General features: G+C 38.4%; 1 protein-coding gene across 4 annotated transcripts; it reads right to left on the bottom strand.

The window, feature by feature from the left end:
* Positions 1–2,256: 2,256 nt before the first annotated feature.
* On the bottom strand, positions 2,257–13,335 carry tpm3 (tropomyosin 3). 4 transcript variants are annotated; one of them, XM_042435288.1, is made up of 11 exons: positions 10,630–10,912; positions 10,476–10,515; positions 10,267–10,392; positions 8,044–8,177; positions 6,912–7,029; positions 6,594–6,664; positions 5,602–5,677; positions 5,064–5,126; positions 4,832–4,901; positions 3,791–3,869; positions 2,257–2,655 (listed from the first exon to the last, which is right to left on the bottom strand). In XM_042435288.1, the coding sequence occupies exons 2-11, from the start codon at positions 10,494–10,496 to the stop codon at positions 2,652–2,654; spliced, it is 762 nt and encodes a 253-aa protein (XP_042291222.1). In that variant the 5' UTR covers positions 10,497–10,515; positions 10,630–10,912; the 3' UTR covers positions 2,257–2,651. The 4 variants fall into 4 exon arrangements, with proteins under 4 accessions (XP_042291222.1, XP_042291220.1, XP_042291223.1 ...); XM_042435286.1 differs by lacking the exons at positions 10,476–10,515; positions 10,630–10,912 and adding an exon at positions 13,125–13,335; XM_042435289.1 differs by lacking the exon at positions 10,476–10,515.
* Between the last annotated feature and the right edge of the window lie 211 nt (positions 13,336–13,546).

Raw genomic sequence — 13,546 nt, 5'->3', positions numbered from 1 at the left:
TCATAACAGTAAGACTTTGAAGTATTTTGAAATGCTGCAAAATCACTTTGTCTCTTTTCTTCTCAAACTTAAATGGTATATGTTTGTTAAAATGATCTGTAATTGTCTGCTGACTGTTTCATCTTCTTTTCATCTCATTCACTTTATTCATTTGACAAAGCACAGTACAGTAAATCAAAGCTATTTCACTGCAGTGACTAATAAACTATAGAGTCTAAATATATATGGTATTAATTTACATTCATCACACAGAAGAACTGAACTGGTTATAATAAAGGATGTTTTTGAATAATATCAAAACAAGAAATGATTGATGCTGTTGCCTGCTGAATTACTGAAGCCACACATTCCATAGCGACTACTGATGGCCTTTTAAAGATGACGAAAAACAAATATATAATTATTATGTCTTATTTTTTAAGACATCTCATGCCTTGTGTATTGACTAAGTCCTACTGGATGCTAATGGACCTAATTGTTTAGACGAATATTCAGTCTTTTCCAATACTTGATATCATAATGCGTTCATGTTCTCACCAGTGTCTGTCACTTCCAGTTTTCAACACAAACTTAAAACAAATCAACCCAAATAATGTTGTCTGAGCACAGTTCATAACAGCAGCACCTGTGATTATTGTCATGAACTTCAATTTCCAGTGTGGACTTTACCATACACCCCCTAGTGCTCGGAGGAATATTACACTTAAACACAAATCAAATACATGGCTCCTAAACCTTGAATGCCGATAAGGAAGAAATATCTTGACACTTCCTGTCAGTCTGTTGATCTGTTTATTATGTCTGCCTGGCAAAAACTAGTGTATTGTAACCCAACAATCCTTCATGAAGCTTCTAATGTTCAGCTTTATTCAAACTGTTGAATTAACTTCATGGTCATTTTGAAGGCTGCAGTTTGTGCTGCTGTCTAGTTTTGTTACACTGACTGGTGAGTCTACCCCATTAATACTGATGAAGGTATACAAAATACTAGAAACACCTCTCAGTGTATTTTGATGATACATTTTCCTTTTGAGTTGTGCTTTATAAATAATTTGGTTTGCTTTACAAAAGTCCACATAAAGGATATATTCTCATGAAATGTTTTCCATCATTGTAGATAACAGCAAAACTTCACCAATAGCTTTTAATAAATAAATTTAGAAATCACGGTGCCATAATTTATGCTGTGAATATGTGAAATTTCTTTCTCCAGTGATTGTGTTGTTTTTTTTTAAATACCAGCAGGTTTTCCAAAAAGATGCAGAATGTTTGCCAGTTTACCAGTTACTACAGTTTTCACAATCATGTTCACTAGCCGAGTCCAATAAAAACCAAGCCTCATTCTCCACTGTAACTACAATAGGAGGTCTTTGTTTCCCTTGAATATATCTCAATAGACTGCTCTCCCTCCATGTATCACTCTGACCGAGTTTCTCCAACTCACCAAATTCTGTACCAAGACTGTCAAAGTCATTCAAACTGAATCTTTGATACCTAAAGGAAAAAAAAAAAATTTATGGAAGTTATTCGAGCATGTTCAACTTCCTGTCCAGCTCACTGCACAGGCTCAGGCCGTGTTCAGACTGAAAACAGCCCTGCGTTAAGTGTAAGGTAGATCTACTTGTGAGACAAACTATGAAATAGCCTATGATTCAGGAAGTCCAGATAAAGTAATGTATTGAGTTTGAAGGGCCATCAGACTCCAAAACACTGTACAACAGTTTGCAATACTCACAAACAGTATTTTACAACTATGGAAAGTTATCGCAGTGGTAACTGTTTTATCTTTCGTTATGTTGATCGTGAGGTAAACAGCAGAAACACACCGTTCACATTACCTACAGGTGTTGTTTTGTGAGTCGCAACCCCACTGTGTCAACACATTGCCCTCATTGAAGTGAATGAGAAGGCTTTGTTTTTTCATGCAGGACTGAAGTCTGTCTGAACTTGGTCTAATCCATGAAAAGGTCATTCCTGAGATCCTGTGTGATTCTTAAATTCATTCTTACTATCATTGGAACTTATTACACATGGAGATTTCCTTAAACAGTTCTTTAAGTTTGCAAGTTCTCTGATTTTACACAAATATTTCAAAAGCTGCTGCAAATTCAGTCATTCATTTTGAGCCACAATAATCACAAAATCTCTGCAGGATTGTACAGGGACTGTGTGCTGTGCACTGCTAATAAACTACTGCTGTAAAAAGGAAAGAATAAAAATGTGAGTACAACACAAACGGCCACAGACACAGATGAATCAACTCAAGAATTTCTTCCCTCCCCTGTTTATAACTGGTACAGAATAGAACCGATACAGAAGTACAATGAAGAGTGAAAGCAGACAAAGACATCCTTAAACAGAAGACATACAATGAACAACGGCTTTAAGATGACTAGAGACAGATTGAAAAGCAGCAGGTTCTGCAGAGCAGGTTCAGCAGATAGATTGAGAAAGTGCCGAAAACACAGTTTAACAGGCACACACAGATTTCAACAGTTCAACAGCTGAGGAATGGTGAAAGATTGATGAGACAGAGTGAAGAAGAGAGGGGGGTGAGGAGAGGGGCAGACTGAGAAAAGATTGAGCCGATGAGACGATGTTCAGCAGTCTTGAAACCACAACCAGGACGGGATTGTGGAGCTTCCAGGTGTTTAGCTGAAAACACAAGAAGACAATGTTGTTGATGTCTTAATTAACCATACCTCAGTAATGCAAGCAACACAACGAGTCAGTGGAAGACCATTCAACAAGCCGTCCAGGGACCCTTTTCACAAAAGTGATTTGCAAGCACTGCTGACATGCAGATCACAAATAGTCGCAGTCACGTTTCACAAATGATTGTTGTGAGCAAGTGGCAATTTTATTTTTTTGATAAGTGAGAAAGGAAAAATGATCTGTTGCAAATTACAGCTTGCATACTGCAAATTTGGTGAAATGGGCCTTAGATGTCGATGCTTCGATAGTAATGCAATTAGCATTTTTCAATAATAGTTTTAGTTACCGACAAAAGTCATGAAAAGCTTATATATTGTCTCAAACCTTTATGTAAACACTATAATCCAGCAAAGACTAGATACACTCAAGTTAACAGGCTGCCATTACTGTAGTGGTACCTCCCTTGTAAAATTAGACAGTAAAGCTGTAGTCAGTGCTTTGATGAATTACCATAATCCTTGATATATTGCAATCTTCCATTTATGTTATTGTTAAAATCATGATATTCTATAGTGGCTAGCTGTGGTTGCAGCAGAGGCTTGAGAGACTGTGTGTGTTTTCTTTCAGTAAATCTCTGGATGTCTCTGTGCTCTGTGAGACTGGAAATGATTCATGTCATAAAGTGCAGCTTAGGAAGAGGAACTTGTCTGAATGAAGTAAAAAAAATCAGCTTGATGATATCTCTGCTGTCTCTGCTCTGCTATCTCTGCTTTGGATATATTCAAAGAACGCCTCCTCCCTCCAGCTCTGATATAAGACAATGTATATCACATTCATCAGTTGTTATTATTGTACTACAGGGGAGCATACCCCCTAACTCTTTTTTTTCAGTTAGCTGCCTCCTTTATGTGGCTGTCTATAGAGTCTGATCCTTTTCCGTTTAATATATCACATTGTTAATACCTAAAGTGATTGTTGCTGTAAAGAGATTTAATAATTCATTAAGCATGTATGAAAAGCTACAGCAACCAGACCATATCAATGTACAATTAAGTTATTTTTATCCACATTAACAGAATGCTACACTGGCAGGCTCAATAAGCATGCTTCTCACTCAGAAATCACACATACGTACATAGAGGTCATGTCATTGAGGGCGTGGTCCAGTTCCTCACTGATGGCTTTGTACTTGAGTTTCTGTGCATAAAGCTCATCTGTGTGTCCACACACACACCAAGGAAGATGTGTTGCAAAGGAAAAGGGAAGAAAATATAACAGAGTGGATTAATATGTCCATATAATCCAATACAGCAGAAACTTCAGCTGGTTAAACGTTGGGGTTTATGGGGGAACATGGGTAGACCTGTCGATACAATCTAATTCTATACAACTCTATCATAAGCAACTACAGCTGGCTATCTTTTTAACTGCTATTTTTAGTGGAACAGAAAAGGTACTTTGGACTTTTCCATACATTAGTCCATGTAATTCATTGCTTTTCTTGTTAAATGTTAAGTAAAACAGCCAGTTAAACTTTTTTTTACAGGAATATGACTGGATATGACTGGAATATGAGTCAAAATGTCTACCTGACTGGCTAACTATAAAGAGTTTAGTGATTTAAGCTTGATTTTGCCCCAGTAGAAGCATGACCTTGACAGACTTGGGGCACCATGGCAACTCATAACTGCAACATCCACGGTTTGATTCTGACATGCCCTCTCTCTACCCCTGTTTCCTCTCTCACTGCACTTTCAGCTATCAAATTAAGGCAAAATGGCTAAAAAATCTTTTTAATTAAAGAATATCATCAGACTTGTACTTTAAATTATACAGACGAAGGAGCAGAATGACTCACATTGATAGACATTATAGTCAATAACCCTTTTAATTAAAAAAAATGTAATTAATTAAATTAAACTAACAATTTAATTTATAATTCAAGTATCTGATGTACTTGAGTTGAAAAACACTGAGTTCAGAACTATTAATCATTAATTGACTAATAATCATTGATCACATGTTCAAGACCATTGTTTAAAGTTTGCATCATGGACAGTGTGACCTTGTACAGGTGCTCACTTTCTGGACAATGAGTATTCACTCACTGTGTATTTAAACAGTATTTAAAGAGTATTCAGAGAGTATAGGGAAAAAATAGAATCAATATTTGTACCTTCCAGATCATCAATAGTCTTCTCCAGCTTGGCCACAGACCTCTCAGCAAACTCAGCTCGGGTCTCAGCCTGAGATGACAAAGCAGATTATATCTCAGGTTAATATATTGCAATAAGGAGAACATGCAAAGTATGTGAACCTTTGTGTCTCAACATATCTTACTGAAATCTTTTAGTCCTTTAGTCTTTAGTCTTTACAGTATTCAAAGGTCATTGTTCCTTCCTGCTCACCTCTTTCAGCTTGTCTGTCAGAATCTTGATCTCTTCCTCATACTTGTCCTCCTTTTGAGAGTACTGTAGAGAGAAACGACAGTTTTTCAGAAGCAGATCTGTGTGACATGTGACTCCTTAAAGACAGATGAAATTAAACACACATGTTCAGTTTGATGTTGGCTGATATGGAAAAACCCTGGATTACAGGATCAACAGCAGCATTTAAACATTAAATAAATAAAAATTACTTATTACTTATAAATTTATTTAATTTTATTTAATTCTACGATATCTGTGCAAAGCTACAGGAGCCTATGGGTAGGGATCGTTGTTATGGTCCCCATCACTTCCATTGTAAGTGCATTATGAAGGGATCTTCTAATGGTCAGTATGAACAGGAGGAATGATTACAGCAAGAAAAATATGTTTCAATGTTTATTTGGGCTCCTGAATGTTGTTTTAAGACAGACTTGAAAAATTGTGAACCTGTCCTTTAATTTGTCACCCATAACAAAAGCCATGCCATGCTGATTTGAGTACCATAGACCACCCCTACCTTCTCAGCCTGGGCCTCCAGAGACTTCAAGTTATTGGTAACGTTCTTCAGTTCCTCCTCCAGCTCAGCACATTTACTTGTTTAGTTTTGATTTCAGGGGAAGAAGGAAAGAGACAGATGGAAGCACGGACTTCAGATTAGTTTGGAGAAAACTGCACACAGCAGAAGTACAAATTTGAAGGGACAGAGGTGGAAGCATTCAGGTCCTTCACTTAAGTAGAAATACAGTATTTGCATCTGGATTGTTGTGGGGTAGAAGGATAAAGTAACACACAATTGAAACATTAAAGTACACATTCAAGTACTTTGTATTTGAATATAAATACTGTGTTGTAAATATAGCTCTACTTTACACAAATGTTTTATAGTTAATACTCAATATGTGACATAGTAGAACATCTGATGACAATGCTTATGGTGAAATTATTTTCACCAGTGTCTTTGCCAGATCCTAACTTATCCAGAGCTGAAAAGGTGCTCGGACCAATCAGTAGGAGAGGCGAGAGCTGCCACAGATGTATGCTGTGTCACAAGCCGACTGTATCATTGGTTTCACTAGAGGCAGTGCTCCTGGGACATGAACCCTGGTCTGAAAATGTCACAAATTAAAACAGCTTCTAAAATTAAATTGCCCACATGAGCAGAGGTTAGCGATCATACTTGGACTATACACAACAGAAACATTGTCCTTTCTAAACTGAATTAATGTTTGGTCACAACCGATAGCTGAAGAGTTTAAGATTGTAACTCAATTCAGAATGTTTTGGACATTCAAATCTGATTCTTCCAGGAAGTGAAGAAGGCCAGAACCCATTGATCTGACCTCAGGACCAAGAAGCATGTGGCCAAGTCAAATCAAATAAGAAGAAAGAACTTCAGTATGGAAATATGGTTCTACTTTACCCATATTTCATGATGTATGAGCCTGAAACCTTGCAAAACAAACCAAAAACCACAACCAACAACTAAATGGAAGCCATGTAGATACTCACGCCTCAGCCAGCTCTGCCCTCTCCTCTGTACGCTCTAGCTCTCCTTCTACAATCACCAGCTTACGGGCCACCTGGACAAAAGCAGTGTGTATACAGTATAATCACTAGTAAAAGAGATCTCATATAAGTACATTTCAAACAACGGTGTTCCTGTGTTGTGAAAAAAGAAAAACACTACAGCAGTACATACAGTAAAAAGCTTCTTTCAGATGTTGATCCTTGATATTTCTGAAAAAGCTGCATCATTAGAGCTTCTAAGCCCCCACCTGGTTACAGTATGATACTGCAGGTTCAAGTGGCCGATGACAGAAATCTCACCTCCTCATACTTGCGGTCGGCCTCCTCTGCGATGTGTTTAGCCTCCTTCAGCTGAATCTCCTGGAGCTCCATTTTCTCCTCATCCTTCAGAGCTCTGTTCTCAATCACTTTCATACCTCTGCGCACACAAAACATTACTTATTTTTTTTGTGCAGTACAATTGTTTTTTAAGGTTTTTCTATTTGTCTCTTCTATAATGCTTAAAAAACAAATTACATGACAGAAATCATGAATAGTTCTTTTGTAAATATCAGCTGCTCTTAAGAAATCACATAACAAATATCAATTATTCAAAGCTAACATTAAGATTTACTAGTAATTTCTAATTTCTGCCTCTCTGTGTTACGCAATTCCTAAATTCCAAAAAGTGAATCTTTTGCTGTTTTTCTACTACATGGTACTGGCTCGACTCAACTCTACTGTACTTGACTCTACTTGCTTTACTTTTTTGGATTTTGTTTTCCATTACCTACCCCTTCAATGTAGGGCGGGGTTTGCGGGGATGACTGTCACTGATTGGGCAAACACACACAGCACCGCTGCTTTGTGTGTCTGTGCTGCTTCATTCATAGGTACCAGCTACTATCCACAACTTTTACCAGATTGAAAACCAAATAAGGGCAAGTATAGTTGAGCCGAGTTGAGCTGGTACCTTGTAGCAGAAAAGGGACTTTTAATCTGCTGATGGAAACTGATGGAGCACCACACAATATACATGTGCTGTTATTTCCATTTTAGGTCCTTCCAGGATGGAATGGGACATATCAATGGATAGCATGTGTGTGTTTTCTATTAATCGGGACTTTTAGCAGAGACAGGGACCTTGCACCTTACTGCAGTGATATGCAGGTCTGACATCACTGTTGGGTGTGGTTACAGGTGCAACAGAGCACATCTCTGACCACACCCAAGTGAAACAAGCTTGAACCTTTCAACCAGAAAGGGTAGCAAAACATTGCTTTTCAGCCTGCTGTTACTCTTTACGTGTATTTAGTTTCCCAGAATGACTGGTCCTGGGCAAAGGGGTGACTGTTGTGAACCACAATAATGGTGTGAGCCATCCCTAAGGTACATTTCCCTCTTGCCTTATAACACTGATTATATATGCACAAAGTCAGAGCAAAGGAGTGACCTCTCGCTCTCATCAGCAGCCTTCTCAGCCTCTTCTAGCTTCTGCAGAGCCGTTGCCAGTCTCTCCTGAGCTCGGTCCAACTCTTCCTCCACCAGCTGGATACGTCTGTTCAGGGAAGCCACTTCTGCCTCAGCCTGAGCACAGAGAAACATGGTACAATGTGATTTAGTGTTCTGCCTACAGCTGCACAGGTGTGGATGCTGATGTAGATAACAAAATAAATACAAGGCTTGTGTAAATAAAAACAGATATAACCTTATTACATCTAAAACTGCCTCCACATGAAGAGAGGTGTTAAAACCATGTTGCTCCTTCCTGTTTGAACACTGCATGCTGCTTAATGTCTAATGAACTGACCAGAAGGGAAATGTTAATGTGTGAATTTTATACCAATAACTAACCAGTGAAGTATATCTGTAGTCTCCAAGTGCAACACAGAACATATATTAAGTCATTTTTAGCCAAATGCTGTAATCCTAAACAGTGTTATAAATCTATTTTATTCTTCAGTGAATTAAAAGAAATACATATAGGCCAGTGTTTCCAGTGTGCCGGTTACAGCCTGCTCATTAAAATGTATATTTTTTGTACATACAAGGTAGCAATAAAGCCCTTATTGGTTTACTTACTTTAAATTCTGTATCTATATATATGTATGTATGTGAAGAAGAGAAGTGGTAAGGGTATAAGGAGATATAAGGGTATTTAAGAGTATTTTTTGATGAAATAATCACAGCGGTATGAAGTGCACAGATTCCTTTAGTGAAAATAAAACTGCCATGTGGCCTAGTTTACTGTTATAATTGAGTTATGATTAAGGCTATGACTTTCTGAAATTCAAACTAGTGTTAAAACATGAGGAGTGGGGGGTGAGGTAAGGTAATGGGAGGCTGCTGTGCCTTTCTACTCCATCAGGGGGCGTTTCTAAAATCCACTGACACTGAGGTCTATTGATGTCTGTCCTATCTGTCCTATCTGGGGTCTGTTCCCTAAAGCGGGTTTAGTTTGTTAACCTTGATTTGAGGGAAACTCTGGATTTTCAGTTACAGAAACAGAGATGAACATTCTGGGCCGTAGAATGCACACTGTATACATAAACCTCAGCAGAGAAGCTAAATAAGCCTGTTGATGATGGTATGAATATGAATGCTATGAATGTAGCTGATAAACTAGAGTTGGGAGCTTGCTGTCCACGCCCCTAATACTTATGCTTTATTGGCATTTTGTTTTAGGCATTCTTTGTAAGCAGAACAATGGCCTGTGCTGACAGCTGTACTCTCTAAATGTAGACTCTGAAATAAATTCTCGGACAATGACTCAGGATGAACTCATTGTCAGAGAATGAAGAGGCAGAAGAATGGTTGGTGGTCCACAGGAGCCACTGTCATTGACTGTTCATGGTGTTCATGCGGCAATAGCTTCTATGTAGGGTGCAAAGTTAAAATGTTTTATGTGTGTGTGGTTATAGTCTGACTAAATGTGTGAGACAACAGTAAACTGCACTTATTTTATTACATCGTAAAATTCTTAAAAGGAATAATTCATTTATTCTCTCTTCATGATTTGCTAACTAGGTTAGCCGATACTGTGACCCGGGAGGAATGGATGATGTACCTAAAATGGACTTGGACCATTGTTAAGCTAGCAGTCAAGGTTGAGCGACTGATATCATGGCCAAAATAGGGCTCTGAATCCCCCCGACAGCTGTGAGGAGTCCATGCAGGGCATGAGGAGAATGGAATGCAGGGGAGAAGCAGGGATTCAGCCAGGCTTGGTTTACACTGGCAGCATCACAGCTTTTATCACAGCCTCAGTCCAGGGCTCAAACTGAATGCCAGTGTGAGAAGGAAGACAGTCTGTAATATTTAGAGTTTTACTATTTGTGACAGATATTTGTTCCTCTATCTAGTTGGGTAGAAACGATAAAACAAAATAGACCACCAACTGTTGAGTCCATTGTCCTAACATCCATGGACAATTGATGGTATCTATCTATCTATCTATCTATCTATCTATCTATCTATCTATCTATCTATCTATCTATCTATCTAAGCAGACAAATCCATGTGTCTTACATACCTGTGCCTATGTTGTGGTACAGAGGAGGTGTGTTTCTATTTGTCTGGAGTTATACTGGTCTCGTGTAGACAGTATAATTCCACAAACTGTGAATTAATCACAATCATTGTGTGTGTATTGCCATTTTGGAACTGTGTAACTCACATCAGCAGCCTTCTTATCGGCCACCTCAAGCTTCTCCTGAGCATCCTTCAGGGCCTCAGAGTATTTGTCAAGCTCGTCCTCTGTCCCCTTCAGCTTCTTTTGCATCTGCAGAAGTTCGTCTTCATGCTGATGGTGTGGGAGAACAAACACAGAGTTAGCAGTGTTGGCAATATCAAGATGAAAATGTATCCATCAAAGAATTTGCTTACATGCTTGAAGGGGAACTCCATCAATTTTACACATCACAATCTGGTGGTATGGAGTATGAAAGAAGTTAGGTTAGCAGACCTCTGTAGCCCACTCTTCATCTCTGTTTGGGGCTAGCAACTCCAGGCTACATTAGCTGCTACTAGCATAACTCACCCGAATCTGTACAGTCAGGTGAATCGAGCCAAATTGTTTTGTGGGTAATGTAGACGATTGGATGACATCTCTGGTTCCGCCACATTAATTTTGATCTCTTTTTTAAAAACTGTCCATTGTGAGTCTGACTGTTGCAGGACTGCAATGCTTAATCGGTGGAGTCCTCTTTTAATACAATGAATGTAATGCTCTGGAATATAACATATTCTGTGTATTCCTGTGTATTAATTGAATTTTGAGCTACTATGCATTGAGATACAATAGAACATCTTGAGAAAAACAGGTTTGCACAGATTACTGGAATTGAATGTGTACAATTTGAGAAATGTGAACTATGGCAACTCCCATAGACGGTATCCAAAGACCCAATGGCTGACAGCAATGCCGAGCCCCTATCCCATGGATCTGACTTAGAGACAATACACAAGGCCAGTGTATGCTTGAAACTAGTTCATACAAAGTGCCATCCAAGCATGTCTAAAGGCAGTATATATAGTTGTTCTTAATTGCCACATTTGAAGTAGAGTGAAAGCTTGCTGTTGTGGAGTGGGGAGATGCTATCACAATACGGGCAAAATCAAGGTATCGAGAACACTTATATATATATACTATGTTTATATACCATGCCACGCTTATATATATATGAATTATCCAGTTAAAGTATTTGGATACAGATCACTTATTTATTCCAGGTGTTGAAGCTACCACATGATCACAGCCTCCATCAGCTTGGATCACATGCTACGTCATCATCATCATCACAGGAGAAAAAGAGGAGAATATGGTGGTCTCTCGCTGTTTGGCTCTTTTCAGGTTGACCACATTTTTGGATTGGGTCTAATTATTCTTGTGTCTATTTGGACTATGTCTGACTGTTCTTGCGTCCCTTTTGCAACAGAGCTTGCAAAATATTAATATATGCAAGTGGGGTTTGGGTATTCTGCTCTTCCATTTTAGGTCAGGTCTAAAATTTTGGATAAGATGAAGATCTCTCATTATACAGGTATTCTTTATAGAGAAAGAACATTCCTGATAGTGACTTGTGTTGGCCATAAATAATAATTTCGCTAAAACTCTATGTTTATATTACACTAAACATAGGTCACGCCGACTTTCCAATCTTATGTTCCATTAGTGCACACTCTATAATATGTTTTTAACTTTGAAAAACTGGAACATGATGCTCAGGTTTTCTGTCCACATTCAATGCTAAATCATTGATTGATGGATTCCTAAATCAAAAACTGATACTGGGAATTCTGGGGTTTCCTGTCTGTATCGTGAATGGATTACCCCAGGAAATGGATGGGCGTCTACAACTGTACCATAGTACATTAGCATAGGACAGTGAATTTGAACAAAAATAAAATAATGATAATTTTCTTAGCATTTAACAACATCGGCATTTAGCAGCTCCTATGATATTTACGGCCACAACAAGCAGTGTACGACTAGTCTTAAAATATCTGCATTTATTGGTTTTTTATGTAATAACACTTCATGTCACAATGTCATGCTACGCTGTGCGGCACTCATGCTATTGCTGTTGTTTATTGTCGTATCTTTGACAAGATTGTTAACTTTACTAGCCAGTACTCATTTCACTCAGAATATGGGCAGAAACCATCATGTTTCAGATTTTCGGAAAGATTAATCCAAACAATCCTCTATTATACACAGTAAACAGATGCTAGTGGAAACAAAGCTTGGACCAGAATTCTGCTTTCTATCTTTTCTGCACCTTGTAAAAAGGGGGTGCGTAAATTGCACAAAGTAACCGTTCCCTTCAGTCTTGTAACGGTAGCATTCAAAACACAGTACGCTTGTACATGTGCAATTACACATTTGTGTTTTGTGTTTTGTGTTTATATTTATAAAATATTCAATAATTTAGTATTAGAGGCTGTAGTGTTCCAACCTAATCAAATTGTGAGAGTAGAGTTTCGCTACCTGACCTGAACCTAATGAAGTATCAGGTTTCAGGTCGGGTTGACGCCATTTTGTTGTGTAAAGCTTTGGGCTCTGATTGGGTTCAGGTTTGGTCATTTTTAAAGTGTAATTTATCAATTTCAAATGTAATTATTAATTCTCTTTTAGTCCTTTGCAGAACTCATCTGACTGATCAGATTGTCATCATTCAAAGATATACTGTGAAATAATTTAAAGATACAATTCAGAGATGAAACAGCAACATCCATTTGCAACACAGTTAGATACTACCTCAAATCTTTATCATCAACATTTCACAACCACGGGAGAAATTAATACTGTAACCAAAAGTAAAGATTATGCTAGCTTGATGGGACAGTTAAAGAAAAAGCCAGGTGACTCTATGAAAGGCACATGGCTAGAAATCTGTTTCCTACTCTCAATCCGTTATGAAACTCATATACTGAATCACCTGCCTCACACCTGTTTGATAAGACTATTTGTAAGTATCTGTTTGATTCTTCTGGGGTTTTGAAATGTGATTTTATCCAGTCTTCAAAACCCACCTGCTTGCTTCTGTCTTCTGCTGCTTTCTTGTCTGCTTCAGCTTGTTCAGCCTGGTCCAGTGCATTCTCCTTGTCCAACTTCAGCATAAGCATCTTCTTTTTGATGGCCTCCATTTTGGCTGAGGTTTAATGGGCTTTTGCAGGCGAACACAAAGAGTAGAGAGGGAAGACAAATGGGTGCAGGACAGATGACCCGTGAGCCTGGCAAACTGGTGGAGACACCAAACTCTGACAAAGACAGAGGGAGACCATTTATATGACAGAGGAGGCGACACTCCCACTTCTAAGCCCCTCAACTTACCCACACCACCGCACCCTCCTCTATCCTCTGCAGTCACTCATAGCTTGTGCTATGCTTTCATTCATAGAGACACATCTTCAGAACTATACTACTTCAGAATTCCTCTATTTGATTTATTGTG

Source organism: Thunnus maccoyii, chromosome 15, assembly GCF_910596095.1.
Source record: "Thunnus maccoyii chromosome 15, fThuMac1.1, whole genome shotgun sequence".
NCBI lineage: Eukaryota > Metazoa > Chordata > Actinopteri > Scombriformes > Scombridae > Thunnus > Thunnus maccoyii.
The sequence above is the reverse complement of the archived record's forward strand: the minus strand, read 5'-3'. Positions and strand labels throughout refer to the sequence as shown.